This window comes from Phyllobates terribilis, unplaced genomic scaffold (assembly GCF_046119375.1).
Source record: "Phyllobates terribilis strain yellow unplaced genomic scaffold, ASM4611937v1 Scaffold_2__4_contigs__length_985480577, whole genome shotgun sequence".
Classification (NCBI taxonomy): domain Eukaryota; kingdom Metazoa; phylum Chordata; class Amphibia; order Anura; family Dendrobatidae; genus Phyllobates; species Phyllobates terribilis.
In genome coordinates, this window is record NW_027362762.1 from 833,026,281 (window position 1) to 833,048,329 (window position 22,049).

General features: G+C 40.4%; 1 protein-coding gene across 2 annotated transcripts in view; it reads right to left on the bottom strand.

Moving 5' to 3' along the window:
* Nucleotides 1–2,967: 2,967 nt before the first annotated feature.
* Nucleotides 2,968–22,049, bottom strand: part of MNT (MAX network transcriptional repressor) — a 112,866-nt gene continuing 93,784 nt past the window's right edge. For both annotated transcript variants that reach the window (XM_073667787.1, XM_073667786.1), the window contains 2 exons: nucleotides 12,125–12,317; nucleotides 2,968–9,000 (listed from right to left, as the gene is read on the bottom strand). In XM_073667787.1, the coding sequence (XP_073523888.1) occupies nucleotides 8,288–9,000; nucleotides 12,125–12,317 (906 nt within the window). In that variant the 3' untranslated portion in view covers nucleotides 2,968–8,287. The remainder of the gene's footprint in view (nucleotides 9,001–12,124; nucleotides 12,318–22,049) is intronic.

A 22,049-nucleotide genomic window follows, 5' to 3' on the forward strand; every position in this document is an offset into this window, starting at 1 on the left:
ATGTGAAAATGTTATTTTTACGGCTCAATATTATAAACTTCTGTGAAGCACCTTGGGCTGCAAGGTGCTCACCACAAATCTAGATAAGTTCCCTAAGGGGTCTTGTTTCCAAAATGGTGTCACTTGTGGGGGGTTTCCACTGTTTAGGCACATCAGGAGCTCTCCAAACGCAACATGGCGTCCTCTAATTATTCAAACAAATTTTACATTCAAAAAGTCTAATGCTGCTCCTTCCCTTCTGAACCCTGCAGTGCGCCCAAACAGTGGTTTTCCCTCACATATGAGGTATCAGCGTCCTCAGGAGAAATTGCACTACAAATTGTGTAGTCCATTTTTTTCCTGTTACCCTTGTGAAAATAAAAAAATTGTGTCTAAAGTAACATTTTTGTGAAAAAAAGTTAAATGTTCATTGTTTTCTTCCACATTCCAAAAATTCCCGTGAAGCACCTGAAGGGTTAATAAACTTCTTGAATGTGGTTTTGAGCACCTTGAGGGGTGCAGTTTTTAGAATGGTGTCACTTTTGCGTATTTTCTGTCATAAAGGCCCCTCAAAGTCACTTCAAATAAGATGTGGTCCCTAAAAAAATGTTTTTGCAAATTTTGTTGGAAAAAATGAGAAATCGCTGGTCAACTTTTAACCCTTAGAACTTCCTAACAAAAAAAAAATGTTGGTTCCAAAATTGTGCTGATGTAAAGTAGACATGTAGGAAATGTTATTTATTAACTATTTTGTGTGACATATCTCTCTGATTTAAGGGCATGAAAATTCAAAGTTTGAAAATTGCACAATTTTCAAAATTTTCGCCAAATTTCTGATTTTTTAACAAATAAACGCAAGTGATATCGAAGAAATTTTACCACCATCATGAAGTACAATATGTCACGAAAAAACAATCTCAGAATCAGGGGGATCCGTTGAAGCGTTCCAGAGTAATTACTTCATAAAGTGACAGTGGTCAGAATTGAAAAAATTGGCCTGGTCACGAAGGCGAAAACAGGCTCTGGCGCGAAGTGGTTAATCATTATCTACAAGTCACTAATTTGGGTAGTGGTTACCTGCTTTTTATTTTTCTTAAAGAGAATCTGTCAGTAGGATCAACCCTCCTAAGGTCATAGGAGGTCATAGGAAGCCGAATAAAATCATACCTGTATATCTGCGATTTGATGGTTTATTCCAGAGTGATCCACATTTTTCTTAACATGTACATTAGCTGCACAGGAAATAGATCTCCCTGAGAATCTGCCTCAAGAGCATATTATAAATTAAAGAGGGCATTACCAGTGTGAGACATGTACTGATTAACAGTCTGCTCTCCTGTTCTACATGTCTCACACTGGTAATTTCCCCCTTTCATATAAAATAAGCTCTGGAAGCAGATTCTCAGGGAGATCAGTGTCCAGCCCATAGATCTTATCAGCTCATTTGCATATTAATAAAAACGTTAATTTCTCTGGAATAAGACATTGGATATCAAAGTATCATTTTATTCAGCTTCCTATGACCTACATGCCCATACACACGGCTTGAGAGGGTTGATCCTACTGACAGATTCCCTTTAACATGCTGTTTTTTTGGTTTGCACATTAGGTCAAGTACATCTATGCATCACACTAGCATCATGGATTTGGTTGATTGACCTTAATCGATATTACAGTATTTTTGACAGAAATCGTTATACAGGCTTTGCTGTTCCTGCCGTCAAAGATACTATAAAAGCAAAAACCAATACTGAACCCCTGACAGTGTGATGTGGTCCTATCAGTCACATAGTGACAAATTGTGCAGGGAGACCCTCTATTAAAAGAGTTAATCGTAATGCACTGTTGTCAATTCATTAATTACATTTCCAGGAGGTATAGAAGAGGTGCAGCACAACAGTATATCCACAATTTATCAAAGCGATTACATCAGAAATCTGGCGTCAAAAGCTTTAAAAAGTCGCAACATTTTTGCACAACACGAAGTTGAGCAAAAATGTTGTTACTATTGGCATTTTCACAACAGTTTTGGCCTGCTCAGCCAAAATGGGCAGAGTTGGGGCGGAACATGGTGTGATGGCGCTCGCTCGTCTAATTCATGAAGAATTGTGACATGCCTTAAACCACAATTTCTATTTCAGTCCCTGACTGGAGCAAGATTTATGGAGAGGCGCCTCTTAAAAGGGTTGTCCACTACTAGGACAACCTCCGATGCCGTTCTAGCTGTGTCGGCACTTGCGTTCCAGGGGTTCCCAACCAGCGCCGGCTTCAATGTCCCCACCTACGGACAAATCGATCCATCAAGAGGAAATCAGAGAGCAACTGCAGCCCTGACTTTCTGTTGATGTTCGATTCGTTCTAAGGCGGGTACAGTGAAGTCGATGCTGATTGGGTGCAGGGCTCACGTGGCATAACAACCTCACGTGAACCCAGGTAACATGACTGTCCACACCGCTGGAACGGTGGCGGCCCTAAAGAGGAGTATAGGTGTTTTTATTTTAACGGGGGCAAACATTCAGATTGAGAAGGGGTTGTCCTAGTGTTTGACAACCCCTTTAGTGAATCAGGGTGGTCTGACTCTACCATTCCCCCTTATCAAGGCCGGCCTGAACAAGGCTGGTCTTGATGAATCGGGCCTGAGTTCTAAAAGAAGCTCCATCATTGTTCTTTTGGTCTTCTTTAAGCACCATTAATGCAAACACTGTTCTCCAAAAGTGTGGACTAGACAAGCATCAGGAAGCTGAAATAATAAAAAGTATTTTATTTTTTTAGAAAATCATTATTTTGAGAATCATCTGTTGGAAAAAGAAACTGTGATGCCAGACCAATAAACCTAAAAAAGAAATTTGTTTTACATACGCAACATTCCTGTATAAGCCTCATATGGTAGACAAAGAACAACAGCTTGCACCAATGTTACAAGTGCATATACAACGCCATTCAGTTTCAACAATGGTCATGATATGGTATCTGCTATATATCGGAGAGTAACTTTAGTAATTTTTTTTTTTTAGGTTTACTGGCCTGGAAGACAAAAGAAAGTATTGGGTTTGTTTATGCACATAATACTTGGAATAACGTCTTAGAAATGAAGAACGCCCAAAATACCCTTTATAAATATAGATATTATGTAAGAAGTCAAATTATCCTGTATTTGGTATAATAAACCAAATGAACACATTTGTCACATTGAACACAATTCTGATAAAATGATTTGCATTGTTATACACTCTCATGCCTGACACAAAGCCTCTACTTAATTGTAATTTTACAACATTTCAAGAGAATAATAATAATAATGCCTTTATGTACACAGTTTAATATTCTAACAACTCGAGGCGAGCCCATCGGGACCCCCGCGAGGTGTATATAAAATCTGGAGATAAAACTATTAACATGAGTTTAGTTGTCAATGAAAACAGTATACAAATAAATAAGTTACAAAGAAATAATGGCACAAACTCCAAGATAAACGTAGTCCACATAAAAGGATGAAATCTTCAGTGCTTGTAATTAAAATGTACCAAGTCATATGCCGATTTAGAATGGTGGGCGCTACGGCACAGTCCTTTAGCGACTCTCCTTCAATATCCCACTGTGCATGGTGCGGTAGTATAGTTATTTTGGGTGATTAGTCTGCATTGGTATATTACATCCTCAATTTGTTGGTCAGTGATGCTGCAGGAGCGCATAATCTATAAGGCAGTTATGTGACAAAGTAATGGAAACATTTAAAGGGATACCGTATAAATAGCAACAAATAATATTTAAAGGAACAGTAAACGTAAGCTGATCTATCTGCTTAATATTCTGCTCCACGTAAGAGCAGCATATTATAAGCTCCCGGCCCAAGCAGCCAAAATGAAGTAGCAAAAAAAGGAAAAGAATACACCAGAAATATAGTATTAAAGAGGCCAGATCCACCATTGCCATTCTCTACAGTCATAGCAACCCATTACCCTACAGCTAGGGTAGGGGTGCGGAGAGCGGTGGTTGGGGGCGAGTGCTCTCCTAATCAATACACCTGATTCAAACAGAGTCCGGTGTATTCTTTCAGCACTTCTATAAAAGTGCAATTTTTGTGCCATTCTGGCTACTAGGAATAAGGATGGACCTGTAGTAATAATATGCTGCCTTTACATGAGTTTAGGAAAAAGTCATATGGGAGGTAAAGTAGTGATCATGGGGTCAGTAATCCCATTGTAGAAAACTACAGACAGCCTCTGTCCAACTTTTATGGCTGGAATAATGTTTTTAAATTCAACCAGACAGCAAGTAAGATAGATTTGTACAGTTAATGCCCTTTTAAAAGCATTACGTGTAAGATGGAAAAGTGGGGAAAATACAGCAAACAATCCTCCAAATGAAAAGAGTTGATCTGTTTTTGTTTGTTTTTATCACCATAAACAGAGAAGCTTCTATACAGTGGTTGTGTCTGATATAGCAGCACATCCACATTTATACTCAACATAACCCATGGACAAAACTGATGCCATTTATAGGGGGAAAAAAAGGCAAATTTTATATTTCTTTTCTATGACAACTTCTTAAAGGGATTGTCAGTAAAGAATCACTCTTCAAATTAAGTACAGGCGCTTGGTGCACTAAGGTGTGGCCAATCGTTTATGTGCACCTTCCCACCTGCTTGGTGTATTTAACTGACTGGCCCTGCCATGATGCATTGAGCCTGTACTTGGTTTCAACAGTCATTCTGTGCTGACAGACTCCCTCTAAATAGAGTATTTCGATCATAACAGGTAATAGCATGTTGGATATGCCCCCATTGAGAGTGGTGCACTAGGCATGGAGGAGAGGGTACACACACAAAAAAAAAAAAAAGTACTGTGGTCCATTCATTTTCAGCATCAATGAAGGGCCCAGAGATTGAATCACTTGCAATTGTTAAAGGGGTCGTTTGGGCACAAGATATTGATGACATCAATTAGGATAGGACATCAATATCAGATCGCTTTTGCAGTTACAAATTGTTTACATCCACCAGCTAATGAGCAAGAACAGCTGATCAGTGAGGGCATCAGCGGACCCCCACCAATCGGATAGTGATGTTCATGCAGCGCTAAGGTCCGGGGTTCAAATCCCACCAAGGACAACATCTGCAAGGAGTTTGTACAGTGTCGGCAATAAAAATCTTTACATTTGTGCAGTAAAAAAAAACTTTACGTGTAAAATCCGCATCATGATTTCACTTCTTAAAAGTGCACACAATGAAGGAGATAATCAAAAACTATATAATAGCAAAACTGGCTTAGTAAAATGTAAATATCAATACTAATTAATTAAAATACTAATTGTAACGTAATATCCGCAATAAAACACTTGAACGTTATGATTTTGTGGTTTCGTTGAATTTGTAAAGATTTTTTTTGCCGGCACTGTATGTTCTCCCTGTGATTGTGTGGGTTTCCTCCGGGTTCTCCAGTTTCCTCCCACACTCCAAAGACATACTGATGGGGAATTTAGATTGTGAGCCCCAATGGGGACAGTGCTGATAATGTCTGTAAGACGCTGTGGAATATGATGGCGCTATGTAAGTAAAATAAATGTTGTGCCCAGACAACACCTTCAAGTGGTGGCATATCCTAGCAATACGCCATCATTAACTGAAATGGGAAAATCACTTTAATTAGACAGCAAATAACTCAAGTCACAGACTTTTCCTACAATAAAGATGAACATGATTATTAATGCTATATTTTCTAACAAACACTTGCAGGAAATACAGGAATTGATGGATGGGAGGTTATTTGCTAGGTGGCATATACATGGCACTCTGAAGAACAGATGTCAGGACTCCAGGCTGCACATTGACCCATACACATTCCTGGTCTGTGGGGGTCCTCTATGTAAACAGTGATTCCTTCTAGTTGGGATCGCCAGGACCCGAACTGCCACACGCTACACACCAGGGGCACATACTTATATTCTGCAGTCACAGAGAACTTAATAATTCATTATTTTCCTATATAAAAATAGAGTTTCACATTTTGCCTATCCTTGCAGATCTTACCATATCCCATCCCATACGTCATGTTTAGGTTCTGGCTCCTGAAGTAGTCTTAGTGTGTATCAAAAATATGTGAAAAATCATAACCTTTCTAAAAATATTATGCAGGGTAGCTATAGGAACCCATCACAGCTTATTGTAGAGGTTTTCTGTGCATTTTTTTTCTTAAAAAAAAAAAAAATGTGATTAATATTCCAATATGTGCACATGGAGTCGTTTTACAGAGTTTTTGGAGCAGATACTGAGCAGCACCTCCACATTTTTGAGGAGTTTTGACAAGTTTCCTATCAATTTCTGCTCCAAAAAGACTCTGCGTGCACATAGCCATAAGGTGGAGAAAGGTATTGAAATACTGTCGCCAAGTTGATTTTGCTCTGTTCAGTTTTCAGCACAGTATAAATTTGACTTAAAGCTAAAAATGCCTGTCAGACAATATGGTTGCTATGGATATAGAGCCTAACAGCTCCAGACTTTACATGGGGTTGTCAGGCAGTAAATCCTTAGCAACCAATCCCATTATTCAAGGTAGGCCAAATCAGCACAGATAGAGGATAAAGAGCCTTACCGTGCTCACACTATCATTTTCTTTACAGATTACAGACATATTAACCATATTTACTTAAAATTCACTCGATGTGAGTACACCTTTAAAAGGGGTTGCCCCATAAACCATACCAATCATGAGAGAAAGGTCTTAAAAGTCCCTTTTGTGAATTAAGTGCTAGTTTGCATGTGCGACCTCTGCTCCTTTAACTGTCTATAGGAGTGCCGCAGTTAAAAGGACATGTCCCATGAATATTATTCAGGAGCCGGCCGCTCCCCAGCCTTCTGCTTGCTGGGGGCCGTACGCTGCCGATTGATGGCTCGGACCAGTGGCACCGAGCAGTGTGCTCTTCGGTGGAGAGCAGTGGCATTGAAGCTACCCAGATCCAACAATCCCCATTATTCAGCAGCACGCCGCTCCCCAGGTCTTCTGCTTGCTGGGGGCCGTATGCTGCCGATTGATGGCGCAGACCAGTGGCACCGAGCTGTGTGCTCTTCGGTGGAGAGCAGTGGCATTGAAGCTGGTCAGATCCAACAATCCAGCAGCGTTTCCTTGCCTAGAAGATCAGCCACCACTGATAAACTGCATCATCGGCCAATAACCCAGGCAACAAGCGGTAAAAATAAAGCTGAAAAACCCTCCGGCTCTTGAAAGCAGAGAATATTTTAAAATAACAAGTAATTGCAAAGTTTCTTGTTTTTACAAGCACTTTGCAATTTTACTGATTCAATAATAACGAGAGTAACCCTTTAATGGAGCAGTAGTCACACATTCTCATTAGCACCTCATTCACATAGGGAACTTTGGATCCTCTGCTTTTAAGATCAATAAGGGTCTCAGTAGCCATAAACCAACAATCACTAATTTATCACCTCTCCCATGGACAGGTGCTGTGGTCTGTGAGACAACCCCTTCAAATAGTAATTACTAAGAATCAAGCGACGAGAGACAATTATATTAAAAAAAAATGTAAAAAATCTGCAGACGGTCGGTTTAATTGTTTTTTTTTTTTTAGTATAGCTTCAAACCAAAAAAATAGATAAATATATGATTGATTGCTTTGAGCAAAACCCCATTATATAAAATTACTTTCAGAAAAGTCTTTTTTTTTAACCCCTTTCCAAATAGCTCTACTGTTGCAAAAATGTATGTTGTGATCACCACTAAAATAATGTTTTTTTTTCCTTTCTTTTCAGCTTCTAAAAAACTTAAGTGGTATTATTTTGTTCTTTTATTAGTGTATACGTTCTGCAGCGGTCACCTCCATAACATTATAAATCGACATTATGCTTATGGTTTCCAACTTAATTTCTTATACTAGAAAGAGGTCATTGATTTTGTATGTTACAGATACACATTTACCAAAGAAACAAGACTAAACAGAAACTGAATAAAATAAAATAAAATACGTGTGAGTGGAGTAGCGGGTAAAAAATTAACGTCTCGTTCTCTATTCACTGATTACTGGTAGGAGTAAATGAAAAGTCCTTATGAGTGACAGTCACAATGAGAATGATAAAAATCCAGTATATCGGGCCCCTCTGTGGTTTGTCGTCTATGGGCCTATATCATAAAGCATGATATATTTTCCAAAGCCAATTAAAATGTGGACCAGAACCTTGTAATGAAGTGTCTCATCTTCCTTGGAACATGACTGGATAGGAATGCATGGAGCTTCGGTTGTCCGGTGGATAATTTAACTTATTTAATTAATTAATTATTACATTTTTTTTAAATGATTAGGCTAGCTTCAAAGTGCTTACAGGGAATGATGGCATGGTTACCATAGTCACCGGGTTCAGGACAGTTTGCCCAACTAATTGGGGATGGTGGACCACCTGGGCTCCTACAGTTGGCTTTGCCATGACGGTAGGCTGACCCAGGTTTGTGGTTCCATTGACTTGTGGGTGGGAAATGGTGTGAGCGATGTGGCTCACCATGGGCTGACTTACTGCAACAGATTGGGGGTAGATGGGTAACTGCGGGCCAAGATGGGTCATATGGTTAATGGCAGCTGGGTGCACAGTGATGTGGCCGATTGGCTGAGCAGCAGTGGTTAGCTGTACAGGGCTTGACGTGGAAGGTGCAATATGAGCAATGTGCTTTGTCTGCGGCCCTGGGATGACATGGTTAAGAGTCTGGATGACAGAGGCATGAGTGGTGGCCGTGTGGGCTATTACTGTTGACTGCACCGTTGAAGCAGCAACAATATGAGTCTGTGCCGGCACCAAGGCCTGAGGTGGGACCAGTGCTTGGTTGGAGAGAGGCTGTGCATGAGAAGAAGGGACTTGTTTCTGCTGAATGGAGACGTGCTGAGGCAAAACAGCGGAATGATGATTGTGGGAAGCTGCGTTGGACGGTACCATCTTCAGAAGCTCTGGCTGTTGACGTTTCTGTAAAGTATTGACAGGTCTATCATCATCCATGTCCTCATCAATGTTGTCTTCACCCTCTGAAAGACAGAGGCAAACATACAGTTAGTAAAAAGAGATCAATTCTTGATATGCATTTACAGACATGTTCAATTGTAGTCATTCATCACACATGGTAAGGAAACAGCAGCTTCAGTTTTGACCGACTTCACACACCATGACCTGTAGCCTGCAATACTTATGAACAGCCTATAGAGGGCAGCAGCGGGTGGAGCGTGCATTGTATACTGAAGCAGCCATCAATCCTGGAAGGTACACTGGAGAGGTTTCCCCAGAATTGGCTTATTAACTAAACGTACAGTAACATATGTAAGACTTATCAGTCTCAATGGAGAAGTGTCTGAGCATTTGCAGTTTCTTTTCATCTTAATGAATTTACATTGATCAAATCTCCAAGTAAAGTTGTCGGGGGTCCAGGCTGGTGATATACCCTCACCAATTAAACTTTTAGGACATGTAAACCTCATTGAAAGATTAAAGCAAATACTGCATAGTAAGTTTACCATTATAGGAGGCAACTCTTCATAATTTTAAAATATATATGTGCTAGAAAACTTAAAAGGGGTTGTCCACTATCATGATAATGATGACCTATCCTCAGGGAGCGGAGCTGGTAAAATATAAATGCCAAGTATTGAGCCAACACTGAAATATCAGAACAGTGGAAAATCCCTATACAGCAACAACTACTCAATAGCTTACTATTTATTACCGTTCCCAGGAAAGCTGCTGCTGCTGCCCCGTGGCTGGAGGAATAGGTTCTTTCAGCAATATAATGGAAAAAAATAGAAGCTGTGGTGCGGGAATGAAAAGCCTTGGGATTCCAAAACGGTTGTTATTAATACCAATGTGTGTCTGTGCCTGACCGGCACCTTTCTCAGGGTATAAAAACCAAGGCTTTTTATACCTTAAGAATGGCGCTGGTCTGGAGCAGAAACGCGTTGGTATTAATAACAACCGTTTTGCAATCTCAAGGCTCTTCATTCCCGCAGTCCAGCCAGCCTAAACTTGCCAGCTTCCATTTTTGTCATTAGACGCCACTTTATGGCATCCATTAAGAGTATCTGATAAACTGATATGTACTGAGCTTTTCCATAGCTGATCATGATGTGTATGTTAAAAGGATGACATTAAGGCTGAGTGCCCACGATGCGGATTTAATGCGTTTCCGCAGCGGCATTTCTGCCGCGAAAACGCATTAAAATCGCTTAAGATGTCTGCCATGTGTCCCAAACAGCCATCAGGTGATGGTCGCGTGACCATCAGCTGATTAAATTACTTCACCGCAGGTCCTGCCAGTACACTGCAGGCCACCGAGGAGAGAGGATTGCCACCGGGAGGAGGCCGGGGGCCGCCGGAGAGGTGAGTATAAGGTATTTTTTTTCCTTTTTATTTTTTTTTTTTTTTTTTTAGTATAGATGCACCATTTGAAATCAGAACTCTCCTCATAAGTTGGTCACACAATATAAATCCATGCCAGTTGCATGGATTTAAATTGTGTGACCAACTTATTGTCAAGCACTTTTCCAAATGCATTTGAGTGATGCTCAAAATCGCTTGGAAAACCACTTGAAAAAACGCATGTAAAAACACTTAAAAAACCCATGTAAAATTTGCATGCGTTTTTTTCTGCCAGAGGAGAGAAAAAAACGCTCAGGAAATTTCTGCTTCAAATCTGCATCGTGGGCACATAGCCTAAAGCTTATGCCTTATGAAATTTTTGTATACGTTAAAAAGAGACAGAATTGCTTGATCGCTTATCACTACATGAGGACCGTGCTGTAGCCTTTTTGTCTGTGATTTTAAATAGTGATAGACCCTGTATTTAAAATCACAGACAAAAAGGCTACAGCACGGTCCTCATCTAGTGATAAGCGCAAGTGCTCGCTACCAGATTTTGTCTAGGGTGCTCAGGTATGCACCGGGTACCGCAGGAGCTTGAGTGACGTGTTCGAGTCCCCGCGGCCGCAAGTTTCGCGGTTGTTGGACAGTCACAAAACATGCGGGGACTGCTTGACATACTCGGGCAATCACCGAATGTTTTGTGTCTAACAGCCGCAAAACATGCTGCCGCGGGGACTCGAACACGTCACTCGAGCACCCACGATACTCGGTGCATACCTGAGCACCCTAGGCAAACTCCAGTAACGGGCACTTGCGCTCATCACTATCCTCATCACAATACTTTCTGGTTTTGTTCAGCCTTGTAAGAGGGATATTGTATGAACCATATCAATTTCCACATGTACATACATATATAAAGCTGCCACTACGACTCTAGGGCTGTAATTACAAGCACAGCCCATTCTGAAATCATTTCAAGAACTTCAGCAATATATTGGTTTAAAGGGGTTGTCCACTACTTGGCAACCCCATCTCAATCAATTCAGAACTCTAATTAAAACGAAAAAACAAAACAAAACGGTATAGTCACCTCCTGCAGGTGTGCCTTTCCAGTGGTGTCGGTGCTGCAATTCTTAGAAAGTGGTATGACTTGTGTCTATTGCCGGCTGCAAACAATGAGTGGTCGCTTGCCAGCTTCAAACTTTACTATTTCATCAGAGCAAGTGTCAGCGCTGACGGAATATTGATGAGCTGCAGCCTACACATGACATAAGTCATGTCACGCTCCGGGAACAATGGCGCAACTGTAAGAGGTGATTTTATTTTAATTTGGGTTCTAAATGGATTAAGCGGAAGGGTGCATTAGGGGACAGCCACTTTAAGGACAAATGCAAAGCTAACGAATGTAACTTACAGAAAAGAAACCTTGAAGAGATATTTGCACAGGAATCAGTGAAAGTCATGTTTTGGGCAGCACGGTGGCTCAGTGGTTAGCACTGCAGCCTTGCAGCACTGGGGTCACAAGGGACAACATCTGCAAGGAGTTTGTATGTTCTCCCCGTGTTTGCGTGGGTTTCCTCCGGGTTCTCTGGTTTCCTCCCACACTCCAAAAAGACATACTGATAGGGAATGTAGATTGTGAGCCACAATGGGGACAGTGATCATGTCCGAAAAGCGCTGTGGCACTAAATACCATAAATAATAATAATGTTTGTCTTTTTCTACTATGACAATTTTTTTTAGAAAATATTATAATTTCTGTTTATAAATATTCCCCTAAACATTTTTCCTAAAATCTACCTGAGGCAGTTGAGGTAGAAGCCTGGTCATCCTCTGGCTGAACTGTCTGGCGTACAATTCTGTCAATCTCCATTATATCCATCCATTGGCTGAGTTCATTTTTCAAGTCGGCCAGCCGCTGCTGGGTTGCGATTTTCTCTCTCGCCAGACGTTCCATTTCGTGTTCATATTCTTTTTCTTTCCTTTTCAGGCTCTAAAACCCAAGAAAATAAATATATAAAAATTTCCATTGAGTATGCACAAATATAAAAAAGTGAGAAGTCTAACGGTTATGGAGAACATCATGTTTGTACGCCAGCAAAAATGAAAGCAGATCTGACCATTTAGCTGGAACGCTAAAACCTACATCAGACAAGTAGATTATACAAGCAATAAAACTTGGTCGGAAATTTCTCCAAAGCATATTTCATTTTGGTTAAGCAGAATTGAAGAAACCTTAATGTGAGAATAACCTCATGCGTGAAAATTAAAATTATATAAAGTAATAAATGGTACCCCTGTTCTGACGAGTTTCTATTTGATCCATAATTAGAATTTGCCAGATACTGTATCTGCTAGTGTTTAAAGGGATTCAGTCAGTAAGATCACCCCCCCCCTCTAATCACATACATGGGCATGCAGGACTTTGACATGAAAATCCATTGACACCTTCATATATTTTATCTGCTGCTGCACTCCCGAGAAATTAACGTTTTCATTCATCCACAAATTACGTATTAATTAGGGCAGCACGGTGGCTCAGTGGTTAGTACTGCAGCCTTGCAGCACTGGAGTTCTGGGTTCAAATCTCACAAAGGACAACATCTGCAAGAAGTTTGTATGTTCTCCCCGTGTTTGCGTGGGTTTCCTCCGGGTTCTCCGGTTTCCTCCCACACTCCAAAGACATACTGATAGGGAATCTAGATTGTGAGCCCCAATGGGGACAGTGCTGATAATACACACACACGTGGTCAAAACTGTTGGTACCCCTCGTTTAATGAAAGATAAACCCATAATGGTCACAGAAATAACTTGAATCTGACAAAAGTAATAATAAATGAAACATCTATGAATATGAACAAATGAAAGTCAGTCATTGCTTTTCAACCCTGCTTCCATAGAATTTAAAAAAAATGAAACTCATGAAATAGGCCTGGACAGAAATGATGGTGCTCTTAACTTAATATTTTGTTGAACAACCTTTTGAGGCAATCACTGCAATCAAACTATTCCTGTAACTGTCAATGAGACTTCTGCACCTCTCGACGGGTATTTTAGCCCACTCCTCATGAGCAAACTGCTCCAGTTGTCTCGTGTTTGAAGGTTACCTTTTCCAGACGGCATGTTTCAGCTCTTTCCAAAGATGCTCAATAGGATTTAGGTCAGGGCTCATAGAAGGCCACTTCAGAATAGTCCAATGTTTTCCTCTTAGCCATTCTAAGGTGTTTTTAGCTGTGTGTTTTGGGGTCATTACCCTGTTGCAAGACCCTTGACCTGCGACTGAGACCAAGCTTTCTGACACTGGGTAGCACATTTCTCTCTAGAGTCCCTTGATAGTCTTGAGATTGCATTGTACCCTGCACAGATTCAAGACACCCTGTGCCAGATGCAGCAAAGCAGCCCCAGAACATAACAGAGCCTCCACCATGTTTCACAGTAGGGACAGTGTTCTTTTCTTGATATGCTTCATTTTTCAATGTGTGAACATACAGCCTTGCCAAAAACTTCCATTTTTTTCTCATCTTTCCATAAGACATTCTCCCAGTGGCTTGTCAACATGTAGTTTGGCAAATTCCAGTCTGGCTTTTTTATGATTTTTTTTCAACAATGGTGTTCACCTTGGTCGTCTCCCATGAAGTCCACTTTGGATCAAACAACGACGGATGATGCGATCTGACACTGATGTTCCTTGAGCTTGAAGTTCACCTTTAATCTCTTTAGAAGTTATCCTGGGCTCTTTTGTTGCCATTCGTATTATCCGTCTCTTTGATTTGTCATCAATTTTCCTCCTGCAGCCACGTCCAGGGAGGTTGGCTAGTCCCATGGATCTTAACCCCTTTACAGCCTGTGACGTATTAGAACGCACAGGCTGTAATCCCCCGGTTCAGTGAGGGCTCCGGTGGTGAGCCCGCACTGAACCGAGCACATGTCAGCTGATTATTACAGCTGACATGTGCCCGCAACAGCCCGCGGGTGGAATCGCGATCCACCCACGGCTGTTAACATGGTAAATGCCGCTGTCAATCTTCGACAGCAGCACTTAACTCGCGCTTCCGGGAAGCGCGTCCTAAGCCCCGCCCATCGGCGACCCGGTCACGTGATCACGGGTCACCGATGCGTGGGCATGACAACCCAGGGTCTGCAGCAGACGCCTGTGGTTGTCATGAGCTGGTCGCTATGAGTGCCACCTAGTGGTCAGCGCTCAGAGCACAGGACCATTTCTGCTGCATACAGGGGATCTGCTGATCCCCTGTATGTAGCAGAGGCGATCGGACAGTTGCTGCTTCTAGTCTCCTATGGAGACTATAGAAGCATGCAAAAAGTGAAAAAAAAATGTAAAAAAATTATAAAAGTTTAAATCATCCCCCCTTTTGCCCCATTCAAAATAAAATAATAAAAAACTCTACATAGAAATATTTGGTATCGCCGCGTTCAGAATCGCCCGATCTATCAATATAAAAAAAGAATTAATCCGATCGTTAAACGGTGTAACGAGAAAAAAATTCTAAATGCCAGAATTACGTTTTTTGGTCGCCGCAAGATTGCAATACAATGCAATAACGGGCGATCAAAACATCGGATCTACCCCAAAATGTTATCAATAAAAACGTCAGCCCGGCGCGCAAAAAAATAAGCCCTCACCCAGCCCCAGATCCCGAAAAATGGAGACGCTACAGGTCTTAGAAAATGGCGCTATTTTTTTTACCAAATTTTGGAATTTTTTTTTCACCACTTAAATAAAAAAGAACCTATACATGTTTGGTGTCTACGAACTCGTAATGACCTGGAGAATAAGAATGGCAGGTCAATTTTAGCATTCAGTGAATGTGGTAAAAAAAAAAAGAAAAAAAAACAACAACTGTGGTATTGCACTTTTTTTTGCAATTTCACAGCACTTGGAATTTTTTTCCCGTTTTCCCGTACACGCTATCATAAAACTAGTAATGGCGTTGAAAAGTACAACTCGTCCCACAAAAAATAAGCCCTCACACGGCCAAATTGACCAAAAAATAAAAACGTTATGGCTCTGGGAACAAGGGGAGCAAAAAATGAAATTGCAAAAACGGAAAATCCCAAGGTTGCGAAAGGGTTAAATTTCTGAATAATATGTGCAACTGTAGTCACAGGAACATCAAGCTGCTTGGAGATGGTCTTATAACCTTTACCTTTAACATGCTTGTCTAGAATTTTCTTTCTAATCTCCTGAGACAACTCTTTCCTTTGCTTCCTCTGGTCCATGTTCAGTGTGGTACACACCATGTCACCAAACAGCACAGTGAGTATCTGTAGCCCTATATACAGGCCCACTGACTGATTACAAGATTGTAGACACCTGTGATGCTAATTAGTGGACAAAGCTTGATTTAACATGTCCCTTTTGTCACATTATTTTCAGGGGTACCATCATTTCTGTCCAGGCCGATTTCATGAGTTAAATTTTTTTTTTAATTCTGTGGAAGCCGGGTTGAAAAGCAATGTCTGACTTTCATTTGGTCATATTCATAGATTGTTAATTTATTATTACTTTTGTCACATTGAAGCTATTTCTGTGACCATTGTGGGTTTTTCTTTCATTAAATGAGGGGTACCAACAATTTTGACCACGTGTGTATGTAAAGCGCTGTGGAATTAATGGAGCTATATAAGTGAGTAAAATAAATAAATAAAATAAATAAATTATGTAAAAATTTCCCAAAATCATGTTAAACTAGGGCACAACAACACGCAAGAAGCGAGGGTGTGCCCATGCAACTCCAAAGAGCATATAGAAAACCAGAGAAACTAGGATTTTATGCAAAAATATAACAGTCTTTATTAGATACAAATACATACATGAAAAAAACTGACAATTATATAAAACCAATGTGCATAGGAGCCAGTGTCTGAAAGACCCCCTAAGAATAGACCACCCAAAGGTAATGGAGTGACCTGTGTGGTATGTGGACTGAAAAAAAAACAGAAGACATTCAGCTAGTGGTAGGAAGTTGACCTAGATACATCATATAGATCCTGTGGTCATAATGTAAGCACAAAACAGGGCCAACAACCAGGGACCAATCCATGTCATAGTAAGCAAGCTGAAAGTTCAGAACCACTTTCCCCTCAGGTAGTTATGTCCCGCAGACCCCCGAACCAGTATATATAGGGTGGTTTTGTTTCTTCCCAACGTGCGTTTCACGTTGCCTGTGCGCTGCTTTCTCTAAATTACGTATTAAGTGGTCTGGCCAAGACCACTTAATGAGGCCATTAATGAGCCTCTGCCTTCTCAGAGAGTTTCCACCTAGAATCAGCCTCTTGATTGATAGCTCAACATCCGATTTCCTTCCCTGACACCGGGCGTCACACAGACAGATCTACCAATCAAGCTAAAGAGGCTGGTGCTAGGCAAGGAAACAACCTAGGAGGCAGTAGCCCCTTAAGGCTTTATCACACCCAGAGCACTTGACACTTAATTTGTATATGAATGAAAACACTAACTACTCAGGAATGCAGCAACACAGACGATATAAAGGTGTTGATGCCTTCCCATTTCAAGGAACTTGAGCTAAACTTGAAATAAAAACTTCCTTTGCTCGTCATATTTCAAAAGTGATCAGAACTGTCTTGCAGTTGACATTTATTACATTCTATAGTTATCACGTATGAGGAAATATGGAGGAAAACTGGGCATATCAATCAGCGCCACAGTTCCAAAACACCGGGACCATGTTTATTCCATTAAATGGAGTTTATTAACATTATGGGTTTTGAGTCAACTATGCTTTACTGGGCTTCCTCAGAATAAAAAACACAAGTACTAGTGTTCATCCTGAAGAAGGAACCTTTCTAAGCCCCATTACATATAAATGGCTCAAAACTCATTATTAATAAATTCCATATTGAACATTGTCCCGGTGTTTAGAACTGCAGCGTTGGTTAATATTGCTAGTTTTTTGGCATGCCTACTTGTATGCAGAATCTGGACACTTGTAGGAAAACAGCAGGAACCTTGATGCAGGGGTGGACATACCAATGGGGCAACCTGTGCAGCCGCATAGGAGCCGAAAAGGTAAGGGGGCAACTTTTACACCTCCAAAGCAGGTGGAATTGTGCCTTATGATGAGTTATTGGACTGCAAAGGACCCATATAATTTTTCTTGCACAGGGGCCCTCTCCTTTCTGTGTCCACCCCTGCTGGTGATCACTATTACCACCAGCATCACATGTGGTAATAGGTGGTATACGCCAAGCATAACTCATTTATGTGAGCGGTGAATCGTGTGCACAGTAATTCTCTCTATCACAATTGGGGAGCCCCTTCTCTCACAATCTATCTATGCTTTAATAGAGTTGCGTTAGGAAGTGGTCGTGCTCTTTTTCTTCTTTTCTACACGAGACATTTATCACGTGGTGCGAAGAGGAAAAGCGCAAAATTAAGGTGCAAATTTGTGTCTTCCCAGAGCAGCAGAAAAAGATTTCTGACTTGTCGCAAAGTTCAAAATGCACCACATGTATTAACACATAGGTGCCAATTAATAAACTTGCCCCAAATTTTGCTACCTACCTTCACTTTTGACTATTGTAAAATAATGTGGGTCACTGCTCTTGGATTTGTTTTAGGCTGTGTTCACATCACTCTATTGTGTATGTTGGGGAATACTTCACAAGCGTGATGTGAACAAAGTCTTAAAGGGGTTTTTCAAGCGGAGAAGAGAAGTCTTTACTCAAGACTTTCGTATAATTGTATAATAAGATTGTCCCGTCCAAAAATAATGACCAAAAATTGTGCTACACAGCAGTGGAGTCTGTCTTGCACTGAATGACTACAGCATTGCTCCTTTAAGGCTCACTGGGGACAGACACACACATGTCCGCGAGCACGTCACAATCCCTCTCAAGTATGCTGGCCCTCCCTTAAGCCTCTTGCTCTTTTTTTTTGCCGGGAAATGAACTGGACTGGTGCCAGGAGCAGGCTCTGCCCCCTGTCTGAGTGCATTCCATGTAAGGCTTATACAAACAGCGTGCCAGCAGCCCTCATCCATGTGCTCGGAGTGGCATGCCGGGCGTGGAGCCCTGTTCACCCAAAGTTGTGGATTACATGAAAAAAATTGTGTGATACCGGGTTAACCAGAATCATGTATGTTAGATGGTTATGTATATGGGTGACCTTATTAGAAGCAAAAAAAAAAAAATCTAAGCAAAAACTCAGAGCACATAGGCTCCTTCATCAGAAAAAAATTGCAAACACTAGGAAAAAACCCACACGTTACTGGGAATTTCATCCTAACTGCTGAAAACGACTGCGGAATTTTTGCATTCTTTACATTAGAATTTCCAAAAAGGAAAAAAATAAATGTTGAGAGCTCGTCTTGCAACTACATGAAACCCCTGGGAGGTGCATGGCTAACAAAAACGAATATAATAAACTTTATGTTTCCATTTGTGCCAAGTAAGATTACCTTCAGACCATGTCTGGGCCTCCTTTCTTTATGCCGTAGGAAGTTTCCTTTTGGAACCAAACGAAAGATGGGATTGAGACATACTGCATACGGAGCCATAGACTTCAGTTAAGCAAGTGGAGTCCAAAAAATGGAACTTTGGACTCAGTTTGACCCTATTTACAGTGTTGTAGTAGACTACACCGTTATGTCCGGCTTGAAAACTGGGCACTGTCTAAAAATGATCAAAAGGAGTTTTCAACTTGCACATTTTGGATTCTACTGGTCTAGCAGAAGTCTATGACTTAGTTGGGGGGCACTTTTGAATCCTGTTTTTCATGGATTCATATGGAGGCTCCCTATGGAGTCAGTATTGGGGGTCCAGATGTAGTCTGAATCCAGCCGTGGGGTGCCTTCACTCTCTTCAAAGGATAGCCTAGCTATGCCTGTTAAATCAGGGCACCAGTAAACGTTAGACCTTGCTGGCAGATTCATTAGTAAACATGGTATAAAGGGTAAGTACCTCCCAGTGGGAGGAAATGACTAGTCACAGCATTCTGCACTTGCTAACCTTTGCATCAGGGGGCGGTGGTCATAGAAGGATGGAAAATATTCAAAATCGTTACAGCTCACAGCACTGTTCCCGAAGATCAGAAGCAAAGTCTTCTGGATATACAAACTACTCTGTAATACTAGAAACTCACAAGACTTGAAATGTAACTGTTCTGTCTTTGGTTTAAAGAACAAGCCAAAAAAATCTATAAAAAATACCCGAGAAACCCACATATACCCTTGATCTAATTAGTATGCAAGAATTGCAATACTTGTATTCTGTACCTTGAATGACAATTTTTATATATATATATATATATATATTTTAATAAATTAACCGTTATATCAGATCCACAGAAAAACATAACCAAGATGCTTGTTTACACCAAAGGAATAGAAAGAGACTGAGAACATCGTGAAAGTGGAATTCAAAATGCGGCAAATTCAGGGTTCGCTCACACTAGTGTATGAATCCAACGCGTGCTATAAAATAAAAAAAAAAAAAAAAAAATATATATATATATATATATATCGAATTTCACTGGGAACAATGTTATTCAATGATGCAGTGCAGATCTGTGTATTTTTTCTCAGCGGTATTTGCAAGAGAAAACTCCAAAATCTGTAAAGTGTGAGAAAAAGAAAAAAAATTGAATGCCATACGGAGTGGCATCCGATTTTTGCACACTTTTCTTCTCCGCTTGGAAAACCCCTTTAAGACTTTGTTCACATCATGCTTGTGGAGTATTCCCCAACATACACAATAGAGTGATGTGAACACGCACTAAAAAAAAAAATGTTCGTATTTTACCTGTGGATTTTCCACATCTGCAAATAAGACTCGTCGTACCCGCAAGAGAAATTGACATGTTGCAGATTTGAAACACGCACCGCTGGTCAGTTTACGCCGAGTAAAAAAGAAACACAGCGGGCAGGAGACTTCTCTAAAACCCATCCACTTTGCTGGAAATGTAAGACGCTGTGGTTTTGACGCAGCAAAAAAATGCACCCAAAGCTGATGGTGGGAACGTAGCCTAAAGGTTTGGCTCCATTGTCTTTATTTATCAATCCCTACAGAACAGAAGATACGTTTACAATGCCTCACGTTCCACACATATTTGTTTTCTCTTTCATCAATAAGTTCAATGTGAAATTTTGCTATAATTATTATCCGTGGTATTTATTAACCGTTTCTGTTCGTGCTGAAATGTAAATGCTCACAATGCGTCTAGAGACCATGAAGATGTCTGACATGTTCCATTGGAGGAATCCCAGCGCGTTTCCAGGGAGACAGAAACGAGATATTGCCTTGGAAACTGCCTCGGCTGAGTTACTTCTTACAGATAAATGCTGCATCAATTTGGGTTTCCTTGGACTACCTTTTATTGAAAAGAAACATTAAACTCTTTTTTTTCTCCCCCCTGATAAGGGTTACAATGTTTTCCTTGACAATTGTAAATGATCGGAGGGTTACAGTAAAATAATAATGTGCATTATAGAGAAAATTCTACGTCATTTTTTTTTCACTGTACGATCCTATTAAGTGTTCCAACAACAGCTTTTCTTACTTTTCCCACTTCCTGCTTGGTTTACAGACGGATTTTAGCCCAAATTTGACTATTGAATGAGTGACGATCTGACGCATACTCAGCCTTCTGATGGCCAATACTAGGAAAGAAAGATTCGGCATCTTACAGCCTTTATCCTATTGTGTCATCATCATATAATACTTGGATATGTATCATACAAATAGCGTAATGTGATGTCATATAGATACATGGAAATACAAAAAAAAAAATGGCAAAAAAAGAGTGGCATAGAATTAAAAAAAACAAAAAAAAAACAAATTAAACAAAAATTAAAAGTAATGAAAGGTTATGTTCACATCAGCGCTGGAGGCTCGCTGGATGAGGAGAAGTCCAAAAATACCAGATAAAATAGAGCATCATCTCCCTAAAGAACTAAGGACTGGGCACATTGGAATCCAATATGCCCGATCCTTTGCCCAATTCCCTCATATTTGCCATCAGGGGAGAATTTTATTACAAATGACATGGTAGACTGGTCCTGACGAAATCGGAGGGCTTGGACCAGGTACGTATAAGGTGTATAGACACCTTTACAAATAATAGTATTTGAGAGGTTAAAAACAACCATCACTGATTTGTGAAGAGGTCTATTAAATACAGAAGACAGGAGGTGAGAAAATATTCACTCACTCCTTTAAATATGGCTTCTTGCTGACATATTGATATTTATATTGATCAGTAATTAATTAATGGGCAGGATAACATGAAAAACTAAAAAAAAAAACTAAAAAAAAAAAAAGCAAAAAAAATATTTGTGGAATATGTAAAAAATCAGCCCACTTTACGCAGTAGTACCTTTTCTATCAGGTCACAGTACTTGTCATGAGTCCCCCAAGCAGAAGAAGATGTCAAACTTCTAGTAAATCGGCCACAGAACATAATACACATCCTATAGATATATCGGGAATTTCCTGACACAAGCACAGGACACAAGGTCAGACAAGCATGGTTTCCTGGTGATAAAGCAATTAAACATCAAGTCCTAATTTATTTAGGACTATATTTAGCTCTCTGCTGGCCAAACAGAAATAGTATTTTATCCAGGGGAGAATTAAACAGAACACCGAGCCATGGAGACATTAAGTATTATTTTCTAAATCTATTCTCATTGAATAGATCTTTATCACATAAGCTCCTCGTACTTAGCTTTATAACTAGGTCACAGAC